This window comes from Lepisosteus oculatus, chromosome 26 (genome assembly GCF_040954835.1).
Source record: "Lepisosteus oculatus isolate fLepOcu1 chromosome 26, fLepOcu1.hap2, whole genome shotgun sequence".
Taxonomy (NCBI): Eukaryota; Metazoa; Chordata; class Actinopteri; order Semionotiformes; family Lepisosteidae; genus Lepisosteus; species Lepisosteus oculatus.
The window spans coordinates 11,180,149-11,207,396 of NC_090721.1; the positions used below are offsets into that span (position 1 = coordinate 11,180,149).

The 27,248-nt window shown below is 50.0% G+C and overlaps 1 protein-coding gene and 1 long non-coding RNA gene across 7 annotated transcripts in view; one reads left to right on the forward strand and one right to left on the reverse strand.

Moving 5' to 3' along the window:
• Window positions 1–27,248, forward strand: part of myo1cb (myosin Ic, paralog b) — a 71,008-nt gene that overhangs the window by 31,532 nt on the left and 12,228 nt on the right. For 4 of the 6 annotated variants that reach the window (XM_006641121.3, XM_015367904.2, XM_015367905.2 and 1 more), the window contains 18 exons: window positions 12,044–12,199; window positions 12,410–12,525; window positions 13,806–14,004; window positions 14,522–14,602; window positions 14,691–14,870; window positions 16,611–16,709; window positions 17,435–17,548; window positions 17,880–17,951; window positions 18,266–18,385; window positions 19,092–19,174; window positions 19,716–19,821; window positions 20,205–20,285; window positions 20,723–20,814; window positions 21,197–21,291; window positions 21,505–21,551; window positions 22,793–22,873; window positions 24,216–24,321; window positions 24,809–24,926. In XM_006641121.3, the coding sequence (XP_006641184.3) occupies window positions 12,044–12,199; window positions 12,410–12,525; window positions 13,806–14,004; window positions 14,522–14,602; window positions 14,691–14,870; window positions 16,611–16,709; window positions 17,435–17,548; window positions 17,880–17,951; window positions 18,266–18,385; window positions 19,092–19,174; window positions 19,716–19,821; window positions 20,205–20,285; window positions 20,723–20,814; window positions 21,197–21,291; window positions 21,505–21,551; window positions 22,793–22,873; window positions 24,216–24,321; window positions 24,809–24,926 (1,946 nt within the window). Of the gene's footprint in view, window positions 1–3,058; window positions 3,734–9,921; window positions 9,941–12,043; window positions 12,200–12,409; window positions 12,526–13,805; window positions 14,005–14,521; window positions 14,603–14,690; window positions 14,871–16,610; window positions 16,710–17,434; window positions 17,549–17,879; window positions 17,952–18,265; window positions 18,386–19,091; window positions 19,175–19,715; window positions 19,822–20,204; window positions 20,286–20,722; window positions 20,815–21,196; window positions 21,292–21,504; window positions 21,552–22,792; window positions 22,874–24,215; window positions 24,322–24,808; window positions 24,927–27,248 lie in introns of those variants that run through there. The other 2 variants (XM_006641122.3, XM_015367906.2) reach the window with 2 other exon arrangements.
• LOC138225146 (uncharacterized) lies at window positions 9,281–12,191 on the reverse strand. Its single transcript, XR_011183719.1, has 2 exons — window positions 12,017–12,191; window positions 9,281–9,833 (listed from the first exon to the last, which is right to left on the reverse strand). It is a non-coding gene; the product is annotated as an uncharacterized lncRNA (long non-coding RNA).

A 27,248-nucleotide genomic window follows, 5' to 3' on the forward strand; every position in this document is an offset into this window, starting at 1 on the left:
GGTGTTGGGGTTCCCTGACCAGGTCCCGAGAATCTGCCGGGATCAGGCTGGAAGCTGGTAGCGGTGTGGTCGATTTTCCCAGCCTCCCTCTGGCTGCTTTAGTAATGTTCCCAGGGAGGAGATGGGGGGGCTGTGGAAAACATTACTCACATTCCTGCAGGCCGGCTCTGTGCTGATATTGGCCCGGAGAGCAGGGGGCTGTCTGACTGCAGCCCAGCCCCTCCCCTAACCCCCCCCCTCCTCCTTCCCACTGTGAAGCTGGGTGGGGCTGGGCTCTTCAGCAGCTGTTCCTGTGGAAAAAATAGGGTCTAAGAACTATCGCTGCTTTTTTTAATCATATGCATGCCCAACAAGCATTGTTAGCATTCCCCTACACCAGACCGGCATGGTCTGACAGTACCTTGAGTGGTTCTTGGCATGTGGATGTCTTTGATACCCCTGTGCCACTTGACCTCTCACCTCGCACTGGGGCCCAGGGGATGGGGCTCTCCCCAGGCGATGTCTGCCTGCTCTGCTCTGTTCGAGTCTGCACGTGCCGAAGGGATTGGCTGTCCTAGGATTACTCTTCTCTTCCTGATTTGGATGTCTTTTATCAATATTTGGGATTCTGCTGCTCAGTTTCTAGCACTGGTTGACAAATTCTGCCCATTTTCCATTTTTTATTTAACACGGGAAGAGTCTGCTCTGTGCCTTTAGAAGTCAGAAAACATACAGCATTTTCAAAGTCAGTTTTTTGAAAGCAGCAATTATTGTGATATTGTTTTGTTGACCGATAGCGCCGGTCAGCACCTGTCCTCGCACCCACGGTGCCTGATCACACAGTAACCACTGTCCTCTTCCCCAGAGAGCATTTGAAAGCCAAGTGCTTGTCTTTGTGTGCAGATTTGCTGTAATTAAAAAGACAGAATGCAGGATTTTTAAGGAGTGTAAAACCTTAGCTGTATTGAAATCACCCAACTGTGTAATTCTCAAGTGTGACTGGGAGCAAAGCTTAGACTGTAGTTGAATGGTTTCTATTTCAAAGCTTTGAAAAAAAATACTCTTTCAATATATTTCAAGAGCAATGATTCTGTTTACCTAATTTCCTCATTTGTTAGTTGAAAAATATAACTTTTATTAATGGAATCTTAATGCCTTTTCACCTGCAGTGCCAATATGTCACCAGCAGGGGGAGCTAGGTAGTGGTGACCTTGCTGTATGTGTACAGCAGGGGTTGGCAAACTATGGCCCGCTTTTGAGTGTTCTGCAGCTCACTACTGTTTGAATCTCGAGGGTTACTTTTTGCATCAGAGATTGAAAATCTTCCGCCGGTGGGCTCTAGTTGTGAGCTCTGCTGCTGTCTCTCAGCACTAACGGTCAATTGCAGAACAACACCTATTTTACTTTTAGCCCATGAGACGTTGGCTTTAGCCTAGGTTACATATGCCTGTGCTGCAACTGATTCCTACCGCAAATTCATTTGGGTGTTTGATGCCTACTGTGATTGGCTCAGTCATGCAAATGAGGTCTCTTGTACTCTGTCTTGTGAAAGCAGGTCATGATTTCAAACGGTTCTAAAAGTTATAACTGACAAGAGGCTAACTGTAAGTTATTCCTGCCATGTCGGGGGGGAAAAAGAAAGATCGATGCAGAGGGTTGAAAATTAAATGTCAAAAGGAGTACTTTTGTGTCCCTTGGAAAGAAAAGCTAATGTGTTTTATCTATCGGGGAAACAATGGCCGTAATTAAGGAATACAGCATAAAAAGGCATTACGAGACAAAACATCAGGCTACGTTTTTGGGAAACCCAGGGAAAAAATTAGAACAGTTGGACAAAGTCGCTTCAGGGGCACAGCAAAACCCGTTCAAGAGAAAATTCGAAGAAAATGTTGTGGCTACCCGAGCTAGTTATCAAGTATCACAGCTTCTAGCAGCAGCTAACAAATCGTTTGCGGACGGTGAGTTTATTCAGCAGTGTGCGCAAGAGGTCGCAGAGGAGATGTGCCCGGAGAAACGCGGCCTATTCCAGTCGCTGAGTTTATCGGCTAGATAGAGGATTTCACTCAGATGGTCCTTCGAGGTTAGTAAAAGGTTTTTAGTGGCCCTTGCTCTAAAACGTTTGCCGACCCCTGGTGTACAGGTTTAAGGACAGGCGGTGCTAGATGAAAGTTTTGAGGCAAGAACTGAATTTTTAGCTCCAAAAGAGCAATTCGTATATCTGTATATAAGGCTTTGCAGATTGATTATATTGTCGTTAATATGTTATAAAACCTCAGAGATTTTAATGCAAATGGAATGGTGGTGACTTATTGAAAGCCGACACTGTTGGTAGGATCCTGCAGGCAGGGTGATATTCTTCCATGAAGCCAAAGGTGACTGATCGGGCTCAGAGTGCAGGGGCAGCAGGGTTTGTCTCAGGAGAGAGCTGCGACTAATCCAGTGTGGTCTCCAGCACTCAGTTTGCTTCCTCGGTCTGACATCTTTGGCTCTCTAAGAGTTGAGCTCCTTGCCAGATTAGCCTTCCTGCATGAGGCTCGGTCAAGGGCGATCTCAGGGTCTCCCACAGCCTCGTCTTGCTGCTGCTGCACTTCCTGCAGTTTGCGTTGGCTGCGTTTGAAACCGCTTCTTGTCCTCCTGTGGTGCAACTGCCTCGGCAGAGCTGGGAGGAGAGACTCTTTCTGGGAGCCCAGAGTCTGACAGTCAGACCAGCCCAGCAGAGCTGAAGGCAGGTGATCACAGCTGCAGTGATGCGCGGGTGCTGGCGCTCCTGTGTGCGGTGAAGTTGCACTGATGAACGCTTGGTTTAAACATCCGGGGAACCGTTTGTTGTGCGAGGTCAGGCTATGGACCATTAGTCTCCAAAGGAGTTTTAAAAGCTGGTTTGTTCGTGGGGCTGGAGAGGGCAGCGCCGCTTGATCTCGGCTAAAATTTGCCCCTCCGAGGGTGTGATCTGCTGCTGCTACTGCTCCTCCTCGCAGGAGCTTCTGAGCTGCGGCTGAGGCCAGGAGAGAGAGAGAGAGAGAAGGAGAGGGAGCAGGAGAGGGGTGGCATTCATCACGATTGAATCGCATTGCTCTGACAGGAGTTTACTTCAAATGTGCCTCAGCTTGCAAAACTCATGGAAAAAGAGAGAGAGAGACTGCTTGGCCCTGATCATATGATTTTCTTTTTCGATGCTGGTTGTTTTTAATAGTCACGGGCTGAGGACCAACTTTTTCCAGACCTTTCGTATTCCTCAGCCCTCTCTCTCCTTCATTAGTCAGGCTTCCCGGGGCCAGGAGCTGCTCCTTCTGCTCCTTTCTTTCCTTCTTTTTTTTTTTCAAGGGAGCTTTTCATCCAGATGTTTGCACTTAGGGGGGGCTCGTGGAGCGGCTGTTTGTGTTTCCTGCGTTTAGATGGGAGAAATGTCTTTGTCTGCCTCTTGTGTTCGGAGAAGTGCATGAGGTTCTTGGCTGTACCCTGAGCTCAGGCCCGGGAGAGGAGGGGAGGTGGACAGGGTTTCGTCCCTGGGTCGCCGTGACGGCTCCTGTGGGCCAAGCCCAGCCCTGACTGACAGGGACGGAGCTGTGGAGAGGGAGGGAGAGAGAGAGAGGGAGAGACGCCGCCGAGTGAAGGGAGGGAAACTCGAGCCCTCGCATACATGGTGATCTAAAAGCAAACACTGTGAGCAAGGCTGGTGCACGGACGGTGCTCCTCTCCTCAGTAACCTCCACAGCGAAGCAGAACCTGACCCATAATGAAGTACAGAGCCATGGTAAGCCTTTCCAACCTGGACAACACTGGCGAAGCGTCTGCATCTGGATTACTGGCAGCGTCGTGTAGCGTTCTGCAGCGGGAGACCGGGGGGGATTTTAGTGGGACAACCGGAGGAATGGCAGCTGCTGTGTAGAACGAGGGGAAAGGAGTTTCTGTGCCTGGCGGGTGCAGGGCGCTGGCGAGCAGGAGGAACGGGGCAGGGGCTGTTCGTCTCTCTCCTGCTCACGGGGGAAGAGACGCAGGCGAAGGCCTGGCAGTGGCGCTGTGTGTCAGCGGGCCCCTGGGGGGGTCCAGGGAGTCTGTCAGGATCTGAAGGGGAAGCAGAGTCGGGGGTGGCTGATGGCCGAGCGTGTCGGCTTCCCTCGCAGGGCTCAGCTGCACAGATGTGGCTCGTGAGATGGAGCGGATAAGGAGTTTTTTCCCCTTATTTGGGATGTTAAAGAACATACAGAGTTGTGTGGGGTGGGGCCATGCTGTTTAAGGACGATTTGCAAACAAGTGGAGGTCATTTAATTAGGTCACATGACTTTTCTAATAGCTAATCAGTCCCAAAATCGCCCAGGCATGTGGTTAGCTTCAGGAACCTATTCCTGAGAGTTAGGAGTTACGCATTAACTATTACAGTGGAATTCTCCAGTTAGTAATGTATTTTGCTGCTTGCACTGGCTTGGCTTACTGTACACATGGAATATGTTATAGTTATTATTTCTTTGCTTTAGTGCAGCACCTGCATCATGTACTGTCCCTGCATAATGCATGCTTGTACGTTTTTTTATATTTTAGTTAGTTGCCCTGGGCTCCTAAGCAAAAGCAATAATAATAATATCACTTTATTAACCCTTTACAATTTCTTGCATTAGGAATTATCTTTTCACATACCCCAGCTTGCTCTCCATGAGACACACAGCCAGGGAGAGAAGCTGGGGGTCAGAGCGCAGGGTCTGCCATTGTACGGCGCCCCTGGAGCAGTTGGAGTGAAGGGCCTTGCTCAGGGGCCCAACGGAGTAGGATTCCTATGCTGGCTGCGGGATTTGAACCAGCAACCTTCCAGCCACAGGCGCAGATCCTTAGCTGTAGAGCCACTGCTCCGCCCCATTTGATCATAATAGTGGATGTGTTCTCAGCAATGCGAATACCTTGTTTTGAGGATTTTGCAGTAAACACCTACAAGATCGTGAGCTTTTCTCAGGAACACTAGGGGAAATTCAGAAGTGTGAGACTGAATGTTCACAAATGCACACAGAGTTTAGACTAAATGACCTGGTGACTTGATCTACCGTCCATATGTGTGTGCTCTTACCTGGTGGCCCAGTAGGGGTTGCTCTCGCTTCTGGATCTAAGCAGTGTCTCAGGAAAGTGACTGGGGAAGGGATACAGGAGGAGGTACCGTTCCTCAGAGGAGATGGTGAGCTCCTGAGTTCCTGACTTCTTGGTCATTAAAAACCGCATGGAACTGTTTACTGTCACCAAGACTAGTGGGTGTTAAGACTTCAGTTAGTCTTGCTTACACTGAACTACCTGAAGTTTCCCTTTAATTCAGTGAAGCAGGTCTCACGCCTCCCCCTGATCTGCGCACTGGGGCTGCTGTTTGTCACCCCTATGGGGTTGAAGTGGGTTCCCTTCTAAAGTGTTGTGGGATACTTTGGGGTGCAAAGCACAATACAAGTCTAGGGATTTCTTCTCCTTCATTGTCTGAAATTGTATGAGTAGTGTATGTATTTACAGTAGATCTTCACCAGCAAAAGTGTTCCCTATGAAGCCAGGCTGAACCATATTGACCAAGCCTGAACTGTGTGAATCACTGCTTGAGACCACAGTTCCCCCAGGTGTCTTTGCACCAGTGACTGGGCAGCGCTGGGCGTAGGTGGGCTTGGCTTGGCCAGAATGTGCTTGTGGACGTGCAGCGGTGTCAGTGAGAGACGTGCCATCTCTCCTACGGGCTCCACAGAGGGCAGCGTCTAAAGTCTCCTCCTCTGCTTGCTGCTGCAGACGCTGATCGTTGACCAGTTGGCTGCTGTGCTTCTCTCCCCTTCAGGGTCACACTAGGGATCCGAAACCTATAGGGTCCTTTGGGTCTAGGCTGCATGCTTGTCATCTCTGTTTGTGAATTGCCCAGTTTTCCCGAGGTATGGCCTAGAAATGAACCTTATACATGATCATCAGCATTAGGCCCTGTACAAATCCAATGCACAAGTCTGATGTGTTTGTGTTGCTCCATTCTATGCTTGCTGGATTATCCTGGCTTTTGGGGCAACTCAGTAACTCTATTTACTGAGATCCACGTTCTGCTTAATCCTAACGGTCTCCTGATTTTGCTGTGCCGGCCAGGTAGAAAGCGCACTCTACCGTCTGTGGCTGCGAGCTCGTGAGTGTCTGTCCTTCCCTCTCCGTGCAGCTCCAGCGGTGCGGTCTTTTGGCACAGGGCGCCCAGAGTAACGTGTTGGCATAGCTGACGTGCTTGGTGGCTCACTGAGCTCTTTCATCCCCAGGTTTTGAGCTCCCATGCCAACAGGAGATGTTTAGTAGCAGAAAATGTTATATAGCACCTGTGTCTGACCACACGTGCTAGTGTTGGTGAATGATGGTGTGAGTTGGCGTTGCCAAGGACATATAGTGTTGTCTCACCCATCCTGCCCATGCCCTTCAGTTCTTGCATGGACGTGACGAGCATGTTCTTCCGCGTTGGGCACTGCCCTGGCAGTACTGCTGACACACTGCTGGACAAGTACGAGGTCTGTCTGAAGTTTGGTAGCAGGAAATCTGATGCCTTATAGAGCACAGAGGAGGGCAGGGTATGAGTCGCGGATGCAGGAAACATAAAGATTTCTGTCGGTACCCTGGCTCTGATTGTGTTGTGGTCTTTTAAGACCAGATACAGGTGCGAGGCTGAAACATGAGAACTCCTAGTACAAACAAGAAGCTGTCCCCTTTTGTCAGATCGGGTGATGTCAGCTGCTTCCTGAAGTATCCCAGGGAATCGGACTCTTTGGCACGACAGAGCCTGTTCCGGACACACCAGTCTTTCCGTAAACACTGATGTTCTCCGTTGTCCAACCTGTTTAGCAGAGAGCCTTCAGGCAGCCTGCGAGACAGGGGGCCGATTAGCAGTTATGTGAAAACAGCAGCGCCGTAGGTGAAAATGTGTGGAAGGCTGGTGTTGGCTCAGGAGGCTCGTCTCCGGGTGTCGACACTCTGAGCTGCACAAGCAGAGTGCGGAGCTGGTGCTGATCCCAGGGCTGGGGGTGGGGGATTAGCACATTTTTGAGATTTCATTGCATTTTTGGGAGTTTTTTTTTTTGTTGCTAATGTCCCATTTGTAACGCTTCAGAAATATTTTGGCTTCGGGTTACACAAGTCAGTCAGACACACTTTGAAATCCACATCATGACTGGCCTGTGTTGTGTTGCCATTGCAGCTGGTTGGGGGTTTAATTCAGGTCGAACAGAGACCACCTGCACCGCGGTTTCCCCACACTGCTCCCCCTTTCACAGTTTCACACTTCGGAGTCGAACCCGTGCCTTGGCTTTCTCGTTTCCCAAGCTCCCTTGTGCCCAGCGGCTGCAGGACATGTTGGCACTGCTGTGTGGCTGTCTGGGCTGAGGGGTGGTGTGCTGGCTGTAAGGGTGACCCCGAGAAACGAGACCCTCAGGAGCAGCTGAGGGGGGTCAGGATGGGGTCAGGGTGCCTGACTTCTCAGCTCTGGAGAGAAACTAGAAACTGAATCAGAGGAAGGGCTGAATCAGTGTGTCAGTGTCATGAAACGGTGTTGAAGCATGAAGCACAAATCGACAAAACTGAATTTCAGCTCGGATTGTATGCTTTTTTTTACTGTGATGCTTTATGAATTTTGCTTCAGAGGACGTCCTGATATATTTTTCAAGTGTTTAGGAGAGTTTTCAGACTGTGGGGCTTCATATGGGTGGTAGAAAATTAGAAAATGAACCTTTGGGGGGAAAATACAGAGGTCTTAGGCGATGACATGGATCCAGCCCCTACATAAAAGACCCGGTGTCGTGTCCTCGTTAAGCCACATCAGGAACAGAGCACACACCTGTGGGCTCCCTTGAAGGTTCAAGAAGACGCATTACCGGACGGAATGGAGGTGCTTTTTAGTTTTGGTAAATGACAGTGGAAGCGAGTCAAACCCACATTCTGTTTATTGAGCAGGACCCGAGCGCATCTCTTGCCAGATCTTGACCTTCTCATAAACTGACTGTATGGAATAGTTTCCCAAGACCCCTTGCAGAGGCGGAGAGGCTGCGAACCCCGTCTGTGTGAGAAACTTGCTGGCGCTCAGGAGGATAACAAGCTTTGGCCCCATGGCTGTTTGACATGCTAAAAAAATTTGCTGATCTCGCCTGCCTGCGTTACTGTTTGGGTTTGCCTGCTCTAGCACGAGCGCCAGCCCCATCCCTCTCCCAGCAGGTGGAGCGCCGCTTTCTCACCGGCACCAAGCCTGCCATCGGCACAACAGCAGCGCATCTGTCCACTGTTGAACATCTTACCCCCCCCGGCTTGTCCCTCTGCTGACCTCTCAGAGCCTCTGCGACAATACTGGTCTCCTGGAGGGCTCATCCAGGAGCGACAGGAGCTGGGGGGGGGTTCCCTGTGAAGAGGGTCTTGGAGCTCGGCCCATCCGTGGGAGAGAGCGCGGAGCCCGAGTGCTTGTCCGCGGTCGTCTCTGGAAAAAGTGACGTTGCGGTGTTGGCAGGGCTCCTGGCCGGCCCGAGAAGGGAACAGGGAAAACAAGCAGAGGAACCTCTCTGCGTTGACTCATTTCTCCCGGCTGGGCGTGGCGCCCCCGATCCCGCTCCGATATCGCTGGCCTGCGGAGCGGCCTGGCCCGCAGCCACTGTTGTGTCCTCCCCGGCTGCAGAAGCCATTAGCCGCATGTGGGAAGGGGGGGTGTGCCGAGCCCTAATGGCCCCCCGGGGAAGCCGGCCCCCCAGTCCGCCGCTGGAGCAGCACCATTGTTCTCTCAGGAGGTGGGCTGCTGTGGGGAAGGAGCCGAGCTCGAGTGAGGTGTCGAAGCGCCGGGGGTGCGGAGCGAGGCTTCGGGTTGGAATGCAGAGGTCAAAGGTCGGGCACAGCCGCACCTTTCTGTCCAATCCACAGCAATCCTGCGGTGTGTCCAGCACACTTCTTTCAGACAGTTGACTGGTTATTAATTTGTAGAAGTACATTTTGTCAGCAGGTGCCTCCTTAATAACTTGTAGTAGGTCTGTTTCTGCGTGGCTCCTTATCGCGCTGTTGATAGTCATGACCCGGCGTCCTGGCCAAATTTCCCATTGGCCCTTAAAATCATGGCCTCCTAGTAATCCCCATCTATGGATACCCAGCACTCATTTAAATAGAATGCACATTTAAGTAGAATGCAAAAAAAAAAGACAAACATTGCACATTATACTATTACAAAAAATAAAAACATTGCGGATCATTCGATTGCACGTGGACGGTATAACACATAACAACATGTAACATTTATAACACATCACAAAACATGTTGAACTTGAGTGGGTTGTAAGAGTCAAAATTGAGTTTATCCTTGACATTTGCGTTCACAGCTTTAATGGAGAGTGGAACACAGGAATGGTTGTACCTGCTTGACTTACATTTGGGAACCCTAAAATGTTTCCCAGGAGGAAGAAGTTGAGATTCAGAGTTGAGGATGTGGGAAGGATCTGAAATACTTTTTCCTGCCTGTTTGATTAGGGATTTTTCAAAGTGAGCGTTCTGGCGCACTATGGCTGCCGTTGCATCATGCAGCTGCACACTGGTGGAGGTGGAGGGGATCCCCATTACCTGTAAAGCGCTTTCAGTGGAGTGTCCAGAAAAGCACTATATAAGTGTAAGGAATTATGATGATGATGATGATGATGATGACGGCCCTTCTCTCAGAGTGCATCTTGGGCTTACAGCGGGCTCGGTGTCGCCCCCTGGTGCCGTGGAGTGAAAATGATCTGTGCCAGTGCTCTGGCTCGGACCCAGCCGGCACGGGTCCCGTTTCCACACGGATTTGTGGAGCAGCAGAAAGGATTTAGCAAGAACAAGTGCGTGTCCCTCTTGCTTTCCTCTGGCACGGCGGGGGGGGCTGGGTGCTGTGTGCGAGAGGAGAGTGAGAAGAAAGAAAGTGAGATCACAAAAATCACACTCCAGGCGTTTTGCCACACTGCAAGGCTTCAGTCTCTCTCATTTGCAAAATGATGTAAGTAGGAAAATTATCTGCTTTTCCCTTTTCTTCTCTGTCACTAGATGCTTACCTTGAACTTGTGCTTTAACAGTCAAGTTAACCAGTTGTGATTTTTGTTGTGCAGGAAAAGGCGTTCAAGCCTGGCTGGTCATTGTGTGTCCTGAGGTGCCTGAGCTCAGCTCACCAAGCCCCACTGTAAACAGCTTTGTTAACCATGTTCAGCTTTTACAGCAGTGCTGTTCCTGAAGAAAGCTGGAAGAGTCGTCATTTCTTTTTTTTCTGTTCAGGACCCAGAGCGCAGAGAAGTTTTGCCTGTTGCTGGTTGTGAAGTTTTGCCCCTCGGGCAGGGCAAGACAGCACCAAACAATGCACACGCGCTCCGAGCAATACAGTAGGGCCTGTATATGCTCAGCACTGTTAGAACTTGAATCAAGACTGTGTTTGCAGTACAGGACAACCCTAAGTGCCACCCGGGAGAAATGACAAGGGCACGACCTTTTACACCAGGAGGAGGGAGAAAATGTCTGACCGCCTCTTAGAGGAGTGCAAGAAGCCTGATCATGGTTTATTAAAGTCCTGAAGGTGCCAAGCAACAACTTTTCTTTCTATCGTTCTGTCTTTTATGAAGAGCTCAGGAGCAGTCTGCTGACTGTGGATGAGTGTGAAGTTTGCCCACCTGTTATCTCTCTAGGCAAGCAAGCCCTGGGAGAAGGAGGAGGAGGAGGAGGAGAGGGTTAGGACTGGTTGAGTATAGTGAGTGAGCTGATCGATTGGAGAGATTTCTCTCTCTCGCCCTCTGCCCTGCGTGCGGGGAGGGTGGTGTTCAGCTGGCAGTCATGTGACCGAGCCCGGTGTGTTTGCCCTGCGCCAACGGTCGCAGGTGCTGCTGTGTGCTCAGACACTCTCAACTCTCTCTCGCGTGTGTGCTGGGGGCGCCTACTCCTTCGAGGCCTAATTAACTGACAGTGGAGTGAGTGAGGAATCTGTCAGCTTAGTGAGGAAGGGGAAGGAACTGGGCCTCCCTGAAGACCAGTTATCACCCCTCTGCCACCCTGGAGCCGGACAGGCCGGGGGGGAAGCAGGTGGCATGTTGACGCCAGCCAGCAGCACCCGCTTCAGGACTTCAGGAAGGCACAGGACTAACCGTTAAAAGGGACATGACTTAAAGAAGGGCCAAACGTTTAATTTGTTTGCGAGGCATTTCGCAGCTTTTCAGTAATATAAAAAAATACCATCAAAAAAAGCAATTGCACCATTTCCTGTGTTAAAACAGGCCATTGCTGCACACGGGAGCAGGCGAGGGAGGGAGAGTTACTGGTGCCCGAGAGGGACAAGCACAGCTGCAGCAGTCGCTCTCCCGGTCGATCAAGGGTTAAGTCTCCAGCTGCTGAGCCAGCTTGTTTCTTCAATTATGAGTCTCTTGTCCCTAGGGGGCGCCCTCTCCCCCCCCTTTCCTGGGAGCCAGAGAGTCCCATGTCAATAACAACAACAACAGCAGCTCCAGCTGCACTGTATAACCCAGGGCGTTCGATCCCTCCTCCAATTCCCCGCTCCTCGCTGAGCTGAGAGCCCCAGACTCCAGCTTGCTGCTGTGCGCAGGGAGACAGCGACACCCGTCCGGCATGGATCTTAGTGGGTTCCGCGATCTGATGCGCAGAACGCAAACTACCATCCTAGAAAATGGATTAATTGCAGCTAGAAGCTTGGAAGATGATGAGGTCGGCTCTGGTTTTCCGGGGGGCTGGTGGGGTAGGGCAGGGAGAGTTTTCCAGTGTCTTTGCAGAGGTTTGCTGTGTTATGGACTGAGGGGGATGTCTCTGTGGCCCTGGCACAGAGTACCAGCCTCACCTGTGCCCCTTGTCTGGGCGCTTGTCCTGCACAGTGTGGGGTGGCTGACAGATATTTGCTGCGCGTCCACACAGGTTCTGAACAGGATGCTCTGACAATACAGGGACGTTTGTGAACTCTACACACTGTGCAATAAATAACTGCAACATGCTTTTTTCTAGTTCCATACTTTTTTTTGATATAGCGGACCTCCTTTTTTTGTTTTGTGGTTTCACCCCTACAGATGTATCGATTTTTTTTAACCTCCTGCTGCTCTGTCCCTCCGTGCAGGCGGTGGGGAGTGACGGTGTGCGGGTCATGATGGAGAGCGCTCTGACCGCACGGGACCGCGTGGGCGTCCAGGACTTCGTCCTCCTGGAGAACTACACCAGCGAGGCGGCCTTCATCGAGAACCTGCGCAAGAGATTCAAGGAGAACCTCATCTATGTAAGGCAACCTGCGTGTCAACACCAAGCACAAACTCGAGACGGCACAAACACAGCAGAAGGAAGCTTGTGCCTAGCACACAAGCTCAACCCAAATGTTGATGCATACTACAAGTGTAGAAGTCATAGAGCAAAATATCTGACTAGATTTTTGAGTCACTGCTGTGCATGTCAATCATTCTGATCTAATTACCGCACTGTATTTTCACAGACGTACATCGGGTCGGTTCTGGTGTCGGTGAACCCGTACAAGGACCTGGAGATCTACACCAAGCAGCACATGGAGAGATACCGAGGGGTCAACTTCTATGAAGTCTCGCCTCACATGTGAGTGTCCACCCCATTCCCCAGCTCGGGCGAGATATCGGAGATGCAGCACTTGCACTGTGATGTCAGTCTAGCTGAGCGCTGTCGGCTGAAACACGGCATCGCAGATGGAGAACATTGTGCGTCTGTGGGAGTGCAAGCAGGGCATTGCAGAGCCACTCGTAAAGGTTAATTCCGCGCTGACAAGAAGAAATAACATTCCAGCTGTTGAACCTCTTTCAGGTGGCATTGTGAACATTGTTTCTTTTGCTACTCTTCAATGGGGGGGATTCATCTGTACATGTACCTGTTGTGCCCCCGGAGTTCAGCGGGCAGCAGTGCTGGGCTGGGACACTGTCTCGGGGGGGCGGGTAGCAGGAGGGACTTCTCAGGCACGGCAGGCAGAGGGCGAGAGAGGCTCCTGGCCAGGCTGACTCCTTCCTGCCCACTGTGCCGCACCTCTCTGCCGTGTTTGTCTGCTGTTTGAACGGTTGCTAGGAGACCAAGATTCCCTGCGAACAAGGAGCGCATTATGCTGCGATGAGCGAGAAATCCTGAGCAGTTTCCTCTCGCTGTCCCCCATGTTTTCTGTCAAAAAGAGCCATGTGCTTAGGCTGAGGATTGTGGGGGGGTTCAGGGAGGGAGAGTCTCTATAAATTTCACCATGCAAGAATATCTTGTGGTCTTGGGAGATGCATCTGACCCACCTTCTGGCAGCAATCGGTGTGACACAGCCACCTGGGTACCAGGCTGGATATACGTTGGGGGTCCCTGCATATTCGCTGTGTGATCTGTGCACCAGTGGAGGGCCAATGCGAGCAGTATGTCATTCAGCGCTTTGCACACTGGGGCTGACAGACAGCGCTGCAAGCACAAAGTGCCCAGCAGGGGTGCTGTTTAAGTTAAGATCACTTTATTAGCCCTATACAAGTTCTTGCATTGGGATTTTGTCTTTTCACATACCCCAGCTTGCTCTCCATGAGACAAACAGATAGGGAGAGAGAAGCTTGGGGTCAGAGCGCAGGGTCAGCCATTTATACCTGGGGTTAAGGGCCTTGCTCGGGGGCCCAACAGAGTAGGATTCCTCTGCCGGCTGCAGGATTTGAACCAGCAGCCTTCCAGCCACAGGCGTAGATCCTTAGTCACAGAGCCACCGCTCTGGCCCAGTGGCTCTGTGGCTATGGACCTGTGCCTGTGGTGGAAGGTGGAAGATCTGGAAGATCAAGGTTCGGTGGAAGATCGGGTTACCCTGCCAGACCCAGCTGCCGGTACCGCCGCAACCCTCGGCTTTCTCCACACAGCTACGCCGTGTCCGACAACGCGTACCGCGCCATGCGGACGGAGCGCCGGGACCAGTGCATCCTGATCTCGGGCGAGAGCGGGGCAGGCAAGACGGAGGCGTCCAAGAAGATCCTGCAGTACTACGCGCTCACCTGCCCCGCCAGCGACAAGGTGGAGATGGTGAAGGACAGGCTGCTGCAGTCCAACCCCGTCCTGGAGGTGAGTGACCCCCGACTGGCCTTGAGTCTCCCAGAGGTGGTTCCGGTGCAGACTTTGCTCCTGCAGAGCCTGCAACTTGGGTTAAAGATGTACCAAGTGGCAAAGAAAGCTGACCGTCCACTCAGACTTCCTTCACAGAGTATTTTTTTTTACTATTCTGCCAAAAAGAACAAAGGAATCGTTTAAACGTAAAAATATATAATAACCACCTGCAGATTTGCTTCTGGCCTCTCAGCTGTTTGGTCTCGGCTTGGTCATCAGCCTGCCTGGTGTGGTTTGGGGTGTCTGTCCTGCTTGTCTACTGTCTGCTTCCTGTGTGTTTTTGGCTCCAGTAAAACTGAAAAGGAAACAGCTGGTTCTCCAGGTGGTTAATGTGCTTCGGTTTTGGGAAGCTCACATATGAGGCCCAGATATACTAACCAGGCAGATCATTCAAAGTGAGATAAATAGGCACCATTCATGGAGAGAGATGCGTGTTTAACATTTTGCTAAATGTCTCCTCTCTTTTTTTTTACAGGCATTTGGAAATGCCAAAACCCTTCGGAATGACAACTCCAGCAGATTTGGAAAATATATGGATATTCAGTTTGATTTCAAGGTACCTCTTTCTCTCCCCTCCCGTTCCCCTTCTCCCCGCTGGATGACGCCGCCCTCGCCTACACGTCTGTCTGTGTGTTTCCCCGCAGGGGGCTCCGGTGGGGGGGCACATCCTGAACTACCTGCTGGAGAAGTCCCGGGTGGTCCACCAGAATCATGGCGAGCGGAACTTCCACATCTTCTACCAGCTGATCGAGGGGGGGGAGGAGGACCTGCTGCGCCGGCTGGGCCTGGAGAGGAACGCCCAGCAGTACCAGTACCTGGTCAAGGTGAGGCTCGGCCTGGCCACCTCCTTCAGAACCCAGCAAGCCAGCCCCTTGGCCATTAGGTCACAGTGCGGGTCTTCTCTTTGACCAGCTGTGAGACATAATCAAGCTGGATGGGCCACATGGCCCCCTCTCGTCTGTGTTATCTTCTTGTATTCCACCTGGAGTTTCCTGGACTGAGCTCTTACAGTATGTGCAGTCCTAATGGTGGGTTTGCCTCAGAAATGCCTAGTAACTGGCAGTAAACAAGCCGCCCAGTATCCCATTGATCTCAACAGAGTTGTTGTGAAGGCTGTAGATATTTAGCGTGCCCACGTTTTAACTTGTATCCAAAGCCTCATGTCTGTTTTTAAGAGGCCTACTTTGAAATAATAAAAGACATTATGCCGTACTTATTCATTTTGGTTGAAACTCTTATTGGAAAACAATCGGAATCGATATGTGTTGATAGAAGATATCACCCATTCTGTAACCAGCCTAATCTTTGCTGATCTCTAATCTGGGACTTTTCCCAGCTCCCATATGAACCCAAACTCCAACCCTAGAGACATAAAAGGCTGCCCTGTACAGAAGAGGGGTTTGCTACTAAACGGGACCGAGTATGAATTTTTATATCTTCCTGTTCAACTTGGTCAGTCGGTGCGAGTTCCAGCCGGGTCTCTCATTGGTCTACTCCGGCAGTATTTCCAGCCCTGAGGCGATGGGACTGCTCTCCTGGGGCCTGAAGCTTATGGCTCACTTCACTGATAAGGCCTGCAATCACCTGCAGACATGTACAATGGAGGCTTGGAATTCCAAGACCTGACATCATAGCAACAGCTGAAGATTTCACTCAGGAATTCAACAGAATTTAAAGTTTTTTCACCTTTCTTACATGCGTGAAAGAAAGTTTATTTAAAACAATGGAGATATTGAAGAGCTGGACCCTGCGACTCTTCCTGTCGGTTGTACCCCCAGAGAGAGTGGAGACATGCCCTTTTGGAAAGATATCGTGGCACGTGTAGTGCCTTTACATTTTGCACGGGAGTTTGTCTTTTTGTACTTTGGCACAGTTGGTGTACCTGTCTGTGCCTTCCCATGATTCCAGGGTGGTTTCTTGTGTCCTTGCGCTGCTCAGCTGCATGAGGCCCACCTGAGGCTGGTTAGGTGTCCATCAGTTTGTCCTTTCCCAGGGGGCCTGTGCTGTTCTCTAAGGCTCTGTGAGCGGGCGGCTCTTCCCGAGCTCCAGTGCAGTGCGGGCTGGGCTGCACCCCCTCTCTGCCCAGAGCAGAAATTCAGAAACGGACTAAACCCACCATTTTCCAGGCCAGCGTCTCACTTCGCAGCCGGATTCACCCTGGTTTCTCCTGACTTCAAGACCGACATGTAGGGAGTTTTTACTTTAAACAATAGAGGCTTGTTATGGGAACGTCTCACAGAAGGAGAGGAGGCAGTAGTCTTGATGTGAAGAAGGTACCTTATGCTTTGAATTAAATTAAAATAAAGATAAATGGTCACAGAGTTCATTCAGGTTTTAATAGGTTCATTGAACTGTTCCGCCTCAAAATTCTACAACTTTGTCCCTCAATTTTATTTTACATTTTATTTTTATTTCACTTAATAAGGTGACAGAACTAGTAATTAAATAAGAGTTATGTTATGCTTTCGCTGCTAGCCTACTGTGATTCATCTCCATGAGCTCCGAGAAGAGGGATAAAGATTAAAGCCCACTGACCTTTGCTACTGTGGCATCGTGTTTCGCAGGGAAACTGTCCCAAGGTGAGCTCCATCAACGACAAGAACGACTGGAAGCTGGTGCGCAAGGCCCTGTCCGTCATCGGCTTCGGTGAAGACGAGGTGGAGGTGAGAGTGCCCGTTTGTCACGGCTCATCTCCTGGAGACGCACTGTGCTCTCCGCTCACTGGCCTTGCCGATCGGAGTGTTTCACGCTATGGACCTGGTGCAAGCATAAGAAGGGGGGGCGTGTCTTACAGCGTTGTTCCTAAATGTGGTTTAGTACTACACATATGAATGTTACAAATCTGGTACTGTGCGAGGTGTAGGTTTGAACTCTCTTTGAAAGTTTTGCTGCTGCTTCAAAGGCTTTGCAGGTGGAAAGCCACAGGCTGCACGCAAAGCAGAGAATTCAGCGTGACGTTTCTAGACCCAGATCCCTGCCTGCTGTGCCACTGCGTCTCTGTATGAGATCAGTGCAGACCCATGCAGTAAGGGTATACAAGGCAGACAGGCAGCCTGGCAAGTGATCTGTCTGTGGTAACGTGTAATTTATTAATAGGCTCTAGGCCAACTGTGGGTATGTCTCTATCTAGTCTGTTCGAAGAGAAGAACATGAGAATGGAGGAATACGGGGTTCAAGCAGTGGATTATTACATGTAGCTTGAAAGCATGAAAGTGAGCAGCTTTAGCAGACTGATTTGGGTCATTCTTTCAATCCGCAGTATGGTGCTCTGAATGACATCTGTAGGATCAGATCAGTGGTGGAGTAGCTGGATTGTAAGGGACAGGCAGCGAAGTTGGAATGTCGCGTGCATGTAGGAGCCCTACCTCACTGAGCCCCTCTTCCACAGGAGCTGCTCAACATCATCGCCAGCGTGCTGCACCTGGGCAACGTGCAGTTCGGAGGGGAGGAGGGCGGCAATGCCTTCATCACCACAGAAACACCTTTCCGATACCTGGCCAGGGTACGTATCTGAGGGACCACCACTGCGTCAGTAATGAGCAGTATTGCCAAGTGTAAAACAACACTGAGCAAGTGAAAGTCTTGAGTGTTCTCTCTTTAATCTCGCATCCTTTAAGGCAAGGGCAGCAGTAAGATGTTTGCTGGTTGGTATGAGCTGTGCGCCAGGCGTTTCATCCAGTTGTTCCAGAAAATGTCGGCAGTGCTTTTGCATATAAGAATGTTTTGCTCACTTAGACATGACTGATCACGACTGAGCCAGGGTTACTCTGTCGCAAAGCCCCTTTCCCAGTGTCTGGTGTCTGACCTGTCCCCCCCCTCCCCCCCCCCTGCAGCTGCTGGGAGTGGAGGGCTGTGCTCTGAAGGAGGCTCTGACCCACAAGAAGATCACTGCCAAAGGGGAGGAGGTAGGCTTGCAGACTTCAAAGCTGAGTCTCGTCTTCCTGTTGGGGTTTTGGGTTATAAACTCAGAGGTTTCCCCAGTTCGTCGGCTTAGAGTGACCCGTTCTGCCATCTGTTAGTGATTGAGAGTTCTTGTTGTCTGTATTTGAATCGAGCCCATTGTGAATGTCTCCAGTGAGAATTAAAATTGTAGAACAAGGTTCTGTTCTTTGTAAAACCTCCATTTAAATGTCCCTTTAATTTTCCATGGAGGTTTCCCTGCTGACCTACAGCGTGACTCAAACCGGATATTTTCTCTTGTGACCCTCTCTCTGTGCAGCTGATGAGCCCTCTGAATCTGGAGCAGGCTGCTTATGCGCGGGACGCCCTGTCCAAGGCTATCTATGGCAGGACCTTCTCCTGGCTGGTCAATAAGATCAACGAGTCCCTGGCCTACAAGGTAAACCCACCCATCCCAATCCCTCCTGGCCACACGACAACAGGGGGACTCCGTGCCCTTACGGCAGGCCCTGTGTGGCTCCCCTGAACGTGACTGGAGACAGGCCATCCCTTCCCACGGTGCTAAGTAGTCTGAGGATCTCGATCACCTACTTCTTGAAGGATCTCCTGGAAGCAACCTCAACAGCGATGCTTTGTGTAAAGGAACACCTTCTGATTTCGGTCCTACGTGCACACGGTCTTCAGATAGAAAATGCAGGGAGGTAATTAATAGAACACTGGCAGGGGCAGATGTCAGCTCCTTGCCTACAGCTCAACAACTTGTCACGGAAAGAAGGGGGCCAGTTTTCTGCTGTCCACTTGCTGTCTCCTGTATTTCAGGAGTAGTACATGTTGCCCATAGTTTCGGACAGAACTGCGTTTGTGCGACACGGCAGCAGGCACCCATGATAGGGAGTATATCGGCACCTATCTGCAGTAAGAGCTACAGGGGGTTCAGCGGTTACTGTGATACCATATATACATTCCTTTTGATTTCCCTTGATTGAGTTTGATCCGATATTCATAGGTTGATTCGCTCTCTGAGTAAGAATTTGTTTCTTATACGATGCAGTACAGTCATGTCTGTTTCACATGTCTCAGTGGTAGGGTCTGGCTTGTGTAGGACTGACTATGTTCTTCCCTCTTGCTCTGTCTTTTCTCGGCAGGACCCAGTGTACCCAGGCAGTAAGAGCGCGGCTGTCATTGGGCTTTTGGATATTTACGGGTTTGAAGTCTTCCAGAACAACAGGTAACAGCTCCTTGCCTGTTCTAGAGACACCGGCTCCTTCTGCTTTGCGGGTTTGTGGTTCAAGGTGCTGCTTCAGACACGTACACAGTTTACAATGAAGAAAAGAAAGGTCTGAGCCGTTAATGATTGGCTAGTAGAGTTATCGATTATGAAACTCAAAACACCAGATGAATAAGCTTTACACAGCGGATATAGAACAGCTTCTGCCGATTAAGAAATGTCTTGTGTGCGGTTAAACCATTTCAGGGTTAGGTAATAATGGGCATTGAGCTGCTTAATGCTAACAATTAGTCATATTTAATCCTTTGATTCACACTTCCTAGTGAGTGTACTGTGGCACACGTGCTTGGCTTTGTTTCACCTTGTTTGGCACATTGACAATGGTTTCTCAGGGTCTGTAACGGGCACTACCCTGTCTGTGCTGTACCTCGCCTTCACTGTGCTCGGCTACAGATTAGCCGGCTCTGACTGTGGTAGGAAGGATGTGACCGTCCTTTGCACCTGAGCGCAGGCCCAGGTGACGTGCTGTGTGTCCCCGCAGCTTCGAGCAGTTCTGCATCAACTACTGCAACGAGAAGCTGCAGCAGCTCTTCATCGAGCTGACGCTGAAGTCGGAGCAGGAGGAGTACGAGTCTGAGGGCATCACGGTAATCCTGCCACCAGCCGGCCTCTCCCCTAATCCCCCCCTCCCCAGATCCCAGCCGTTTCCTCTGCAGCGCAAACTCATTCTGCTGTCCGGCGGTCAGGGAGGGCAGATCTGCTGTTTCTGGGCGACTGGAAACTGAACAGTGCTAACAGACCAGCTGGGACAGGAGCTTACATTTCCATAAAACATCTTGTTTGTTATGTTTGTGGCATCATCCTATAAGGAGTTATAGCTATGGGGATTTTCAGAATTTATTGTAATTTTCAACATTTGAAGTGATGCTTTTACCATAAGCACTGCTGCTACTCGGAATGGTGTTCGAGAAGAGGCTGGTATTTGTGTGTCCTGTGGTTCCAGTGATTGACACTGCTGTGTGTGTTGCAGTGGGAGCCTGTGCAGTACTTCAACAACAAGATCATTTGTGACTTAGTGGAGGAGAAGTTTAAAGGCATCATCTCTGTGCTGGTGAGTCTGCAGGCCTCCCCTCCACCTCCTGTGCCTTTCTGGGGCTCCACACCTCAGTCGCTGTTCCTCTAGCTGTAAAGACAAATGTCAAACGTCACAGGAAGGCCTTGGGAAGAGAAAGAAAGACCAGGATCAGGAGTGGTAGTTAAAATCCCTAGACCCCCTTTATTTACAGAGCCTAGAGTTTGGTTGGGATTTATATGAAACTTCGGGTTTCTGCTATAGATTCCCATTTTCTGCTACCCAAAATAACTATCCTAAAAGCCCAAGCGAAGTATTTTATAACCCGGTGCTCCTGACCTTCAGTTTTCATGGGAAAGACTCAGTCACATAATTGTATTGCTAATTGTCACCTAAATGGAGCTGTGAAGCACCAGCCTGCTGTATTGGTGCAGTTACTGATGTTCCTCCTTGCCTCTCTCCCTCACACCCCTCAGGATGAAGAGTGCCTGCGCCCCGGCGACGCGAGTGACATCACTTTCCTCGAGAAGCTGGAGGATACGCTGGGAGGACACGCCCACTTCGTCACGTGAGTCCAGCCCCCAGGAGACCTCAGCCAATAAGGAGGCTTCCGCCTTTTCTGTAGGAAACCCACAGTGACCGTGTCTTGGTCCTCGTCTCACTCAACAGGACAGCGTGCCCACTCCGTTTACTGCTGAGTATCTTTCATTCCTTCACGTCCCATGCGGATAATTGCTCCCAGCATGTTGGAGATCAGAAAAATTCAAAAGGTTCTGTTTGCTCCGCTCCAGCTGAGCAGGAAGCTGAAAGATTAGTCTGTAGTAGTTAAGAGCAAGCAAGACATCCTGTCAGCGCTGAGTCACTGAAGGCCCTCACGCCCCTGAGTGCCTGGGTCCGTGATCCCCTGTTTGGTGTCCAGTGTGGTGACGCGAGACGCCTGCCTGTTTCAGACACAAGCTGGCTGATGGGAAGACGCGCAAGGTGATGGGCCGTGAGGAGTTCCGCCTGCTGCACTACGCTGGGGAGGTGAACTACAACGTCAATGGTGAGGGGGGGGGGCGAGTGGCTGGGCTGGGGGTCTTTTCGGAGGATTTGGAATATTCTACTCGCTGCTGTTTGACCAAACCAAACCAGCCCAAATCGTTCATTTTCATGTGCTGTGTTTCTGTCTCCGCGGTGGGTGGAGCAGTTCAGACTCAAGCACGGCAGTCCTGGCAGAGCTGCTTGTTGAGATGTGATTGTCTTGTCTGTTTTCCAGGGTTCCTGGACAAGAACAATGATCTACTCTTCAGGAGCCTCAAGGAGGTGAGTCCGGTGTCTGCCGAAAACAGGAAGCCAAGGTCTGTCGTGTTTGTTTGTGTAACGAGATCATGCAGCGCTGTTGTGAGATCCCAGGCAGAGATTATCTTCTCCTGCAGGCACTGTAGTCATAGTTTCACGGGGCCATGGCCCCCCGTTACTCCTGGTCTCCCCATGGGAAAGTTTTTGTTTTAAAGGAATGTAGCACGACAAAGCGCCCACTGTCTCCCTGCTGGGAAGCTTGGGGGGGGTGTGGATATGCATGCCTGTTGCGATAGAGGTCTTCCAATGGACATGTTAGATCTGAGATCCACATATCGCCCCGCAGGAGACTGAGAGATATGCTTTTCTGAAATGAAGCTTAATGACAAGGAATGGAACAGCCAGATAGTGCTTCATTTTGTTTAGCCATTTGTAGCAGAAAAAAGAAATGGGGTTAAACTGATGTCTTTCTAATAAAGGTTAGTATTGAAACATCTTCCAGTCTCCTGTTATGCCCCAACACTGTCCTTAAGGATATCAGAGAGGCACCTTCTCTGAGCTCTTTCAAATCTACTAAAAACCTTCTTCTTTAGAAGAGCCTCCACTTTCCCGGAGCTGTTACTTACCCCTTTGCTCCTACGGTATTCTGTACCCCCGTCTACTTTCTCCTCTCATTGTGTATTTTTTTGTGTGGTTCTGTAAAGTGCTTTGAGAAGCCACTTTTAAAAGTGCTATACTGTATAAAATAATATTACAGTACATTATAAGAAAGGAAGGTTGCGATTTAAGTATGAGTGTTTGTATCCCACAGAGCACCTGCACTGTTCCAGCATGATGTTTTATAGCGGAATCCTTTGATGTAAAAAAAAAAAAGACAGCAAGGTAGAGAAGAGTAGATAATATACTGCCGACAGGTCAGGAAACGCAGCTCGGCAGGAGCCAGCAGCAGGCAGGGGCTTGGTCCAAGATCCTGATGTAGGTTTTACTGGGAATCAGACACAGGTGTTTCAAGTTGGCGGCACGAGTTTTACCCATCAGTCTCAGGGATTTACTGCTGGTCTCTCTGGGCTTCACTCTGGTGATTTGAGCTGTCAAGAGAAGCATGGAGCCGCAGTGAAACTGTAAGGAGAAAGCAGAATTGTTTTTTCCTGAGCGGATGAAGAACATTCCAGAGGTAGACGTTTGGGATTCGGGGTGTACAGCAGCGGTCAGGGGGCGGTTGTGTAGGTGGTCTGCCCCTGTCTGACGAGCTGCCCGTCCTGCAGGTGATGTGCCAGTCGGAGAACTCCATCATCACCCGCTGCTTCGACAGGGAGGAGCTGAGCGACAAGAAGCGCCCCGAGACGGTGAGACCCCCCTCCCTGGGACACAACTGCTTCCTCACGTCACAGTGTGCTGGAGCATGAGGGGCGTCGTCCACAGGAGGGCGCTTTGGTCATAGTTCAAGTTTATGGGCATTATACTCATACACGGGTATATAGTATAACAAAATGCTATTTAGCTAGCTCTCAGACGGTAAGTAGTACAAAAAAAACAACAATACAATTGTATAAGAACAGAAAGACGGAGACAACAGGCAATGTGCAAAACAACAACAGGTAACAGGTAATGTGCAAAACAACATCAGATGTGCAAAATCATACATCAACAATGAAATAAAGGATAGAATATTTTGAGGAGTGAGCTTCTTGACATGTGAGGTAAAGGTAGATTTCAATGTGTGTTTAAGTATTGATAAAGAGAGAAGGCACTGTGAGGGTTCAGATCGTAGGTGAGAGAGGCTGGGAGTTTAAGAGGTTCAACTAAACAACAGGGGGTCAAACTGAAACTCTTCTTTTAGGGGACAGGGCTTTCCGAGATTGAATAGGCAGTGTGATACCGTGTTTCAGATCTAGGAAAGAGGGCACTACGCAGAGCTCTGCGTCTGACCCCAGCTCTTCAGCTGGAGGCACCAAAACCCAAGTTCATTAAGAGGGACTTGTTCCTTATTCTAGCCCTGATAATGAGGCCCTGTCCCGAGCCAGGGGAGCAGGTAAAACACGTGTCTGGCTCTGGCCCATGGAAGTGATGATTCAGCCCCGTTGCCACAGCTGGCTTCCCCTAATAGACTCTCTTCCACATGCGCTGGCGTTTCAGAAAAGTTCAGTCTCGCCATCTTCCTCTACTTTTGTCAAGCTTTTTTTTTATCTTTTCAAGGATTTTCACTCTTGGATGCTTAGATTTTTTTTCTTGCTTGAGTTAATACTTTCTGGAAAGAGTGGAGGGGGAGGAGCGAGAGGAAAGAAGAGCACAAGAAGGTCTTTATTCTTTCAAAGGAAAGGGCAGCGAGAGGTAGCACCCACCACCCTGTCCATCACAGACAGGAATGTGCTCAGTTCTGCAAGGCCAGGTGCAGGCTGAGGATGGAAAACCCTCACAATTGGCACTTTTGTTGGCCGTTGGCTGTTTTCAGGGCTGAGTGTGGGAACATAGACAGCCAGCCTCCTTTTCTGATTGGGCAGCCCCTCCTACCAACCTCCGAGGTGATTGGCTGATGGGGTGGCACAATGTGAGCCTGTCTGTGCCCCACTGGGCATCTCTGTCGCTGTCGTGGCCTGTCCCAGAACACAGAGGAACTTCAGTCTGCTGCGTCGCTAGGCGGCTCTTTTCCAGTTCACCACTGAAAAGCTCTGCTCTCCTTTCCTATAGGCTGCTACGCAGTTCAAGAACAGCCTGACCAAGTTGATGGAAATTCTGATGTCCAAGGAGCCTTCCTACATTCGCTGCATTAAGCCCAACGATGCCAAACAAGCAGGTAACTCTTGCTCTTATCCTGGATGAGCAATATGTACTTGTGTGTCTGTGTGGGATGAGCTGGAAAAACGCTCCTGGACTCAGACATCATTCTGCATGTGTTCTCTCAGCCTCAGGCTTGAAGGGAACTCCCTGTTTGGGTATTCACAGACTTCTGCATTGTCTGCTTCATGATCATCTGTGTGAGGGCAATGTGCGTTTTAGGTAGCAGGGGTGATTTTTCTTGAGGTATTTTGCAAGTCAGTACAGATTATTTCCAGGGGATGGTGGCCATACCTGGGGCTAGTGTGTGAGGACCTGTTTAGTCCATGATCTGGATTAAAAATGAAATCTGACCTGTTTTTCAGCTTTGCTAGTTTGAGGATATTTTGGTGGGTGTTTTAACTGATTTTCCTCAGTAGGCAAACGGATTTCTCTCTCCAGTTTGTCGTCTGTTTGCCTCACCTTCCACTACTTTTCTCCCTTCACCCCCCCCCTCCCCCCTCCAGGCCGGTTCGACGAGGTTCTGATCCGACACCAGGTGAAGTATCTGGGTCTGATGGAGAACCTGCGTGTGCGGCGAGCTGGCTTTGCTTACCGGCGCAAGTACGAGGTCTTCCTGCAGAGGTGAGCTGGGGCATCCTGGTTGTTTTCATGTTGTTGTTGAAAAACGAACAGCGGGAGTCCAGGTGAGGAATGGAGAGCAGCTCCTACGTCTCCCCAGCCGGCTGGTGGCAGACCCAGCTGCACAAAAGCCCTGCTGTGGCGACACACAGGGCGCTCTTTGTCGCTGGTGACCCTTGAAATAGTTTCAGTGACAGCTGGATGCTGCGAATGTTTGTTCTCTCTTTGTGTTTGAAGCGGCTCTTTTCTTTGGCCGCCCTCCGAGCTGCAGAATGTGTGGTGTTGCAACTCTTCACTGTTTATTGATGGAGATGGAAAAGGCGCAAAAATGTCAACAAGTATTTTCAGAGGCTACAGAACATTCCATGCTCTCGTATAAAGGGAGCTATTAATAAATAATACTTTGCATAGCAGACATCTTTCATGGTCACAATGTTCAGAGTGTTTGCAATATGTAAAGGGATGACATTGAATGCAAGCACAATAGTGTTACAACTATTTACAACTTTGTGCAGACCAGCTATCTCCAGTGTACACAGACATTTTTAAATCTCTCTCTGTCCCTGTCAATTGTACCAGAGTGCTTTAAGAAAACCACAATTATGCCACTGCCCAAGAAGACCAAGGTATCTTGCTTGAATGAGTACCGCCCAGTTCTCTCACTTCAGTATTGTCCTATATAAAGTGCTCTAGCCCAGACTCCCTTGACCCACTTCAGTTTGCTTACCGCCCGAATAGGAACCACTGCATACTGCCCTTGAATATTTAGACTGACAGGGCACCTATGTTAGGATGCTGTTTATAGATTACAGCTCGGCCTTCAACACAATTGTTCCTGCCAAGCTGGTCCCAAAACTCAGGAATCTGGGTTTATGCAAATCTGTCTGCAACTGGATACTGGATTTCCTGATGGGCAGACCTCAGGTGGTGAAAATTGGCAACAATATCTCCTCTACAGCGATCCTAAACACTGGAGCCCCACAGGGCTGCTGTCTCAGTCCTAGGCTATACTCCTTGTACGACAGGACAGCCACTTACAGCAGCAACCACATCATTACGTTTGCAGATGACACGACCATTATTGGGCTGATCAACAACAAAGATGAGTCTGCATATAGGAGTGAGGTGGAGCATCTTACAATCTGGCCCTGAATGTCAACAAGACAAAATAAAACTCATTGTGGACTTCAGGACACCCAGAGGGAGTCACACCCCAATCAGCATCAATGGCACAGCAGTGAAAACTGTCAGCTGCTTCAGGTTCCTTGGTCTGCAGATCTCCACTGACCTGGCTTGGAGTCACAGCACTGTAGCCAGTCTGAAAAAGCCACAACAGTGCCTGCACTTTCTGTGGCGCTTAAAGCAATACAGTTTGGGGAAGCAGTTCCTCATGAACTTTTACCACAACACCATAGAACGTGTCCTCACTATGTGGTACAGCAAAACTGCCATGCATGAAAGAGACTACAAAGGATTGTGGCAACAGCACAGAGGATTACAGGTGGTGCTTTACCATCAATGGTGAGATCCACACCATCCACTGTCGCCATAAAGCCCAATCCATCCTTCAGGACCCCAACCATCCCGGCCACAAACTGTTCTCCCCCTGCCCTCTGGCATTGCACTGTTAAAGCACAGACCACTAGACTCAAGAACAGCTTCTATCCCACTGCAGTGAGCATCCTCACCAGGCATGTTTTTTTTCTCTGTTTCACTACTACATATTTATTTATTTGTCCAGAATATATTTATGGTTCCTGTTGTCTACATTGTGCGGTGTTGTCTGTTGTACTGTGTATGTCCCGAGAGATCAGGGCGATGAAGAATTCCAATGAACGTCTACATATGGCAATAAACTACTCTACTCAAATCAATGCGCCATGCAGAACAAATACCAAAAAAAATGAAATCTTGAAAACTAAAGCAGGATCATTAACAGACACTGATACAGAGTAGCAGTGGAACCAGCCTTTGGGTGTGTGTCCCTTGTTTGCAGTGCATAAGAGCAGTTTGACAATCCTCAGAGCGTGAAAGCTGGTCAGGGGCTGAGTGGCTCTCATGTGGAATGGGCTCTAGAAGTGGGAGAACAGAAAGGGGTTTATGAATGGCCACAGAGCTCTGGAAGGGGTGGAGTTGGGAGGCAGTGCTGGCAGGAAGAGTTTCTACAGGCAGGTGGGAGAGTAGAAGAGCCTGACACAGCAGTTGTCGAGCAGTGGGTATGCTACCCAAGGAGAAATGGCAGGAGTGTGCCAGAGAAGAGACAAAGAAACAGAATGACTTCTCCCTCTCCTGTGGGCTGGCCCACACTTGAGCAGGATGCCAGCT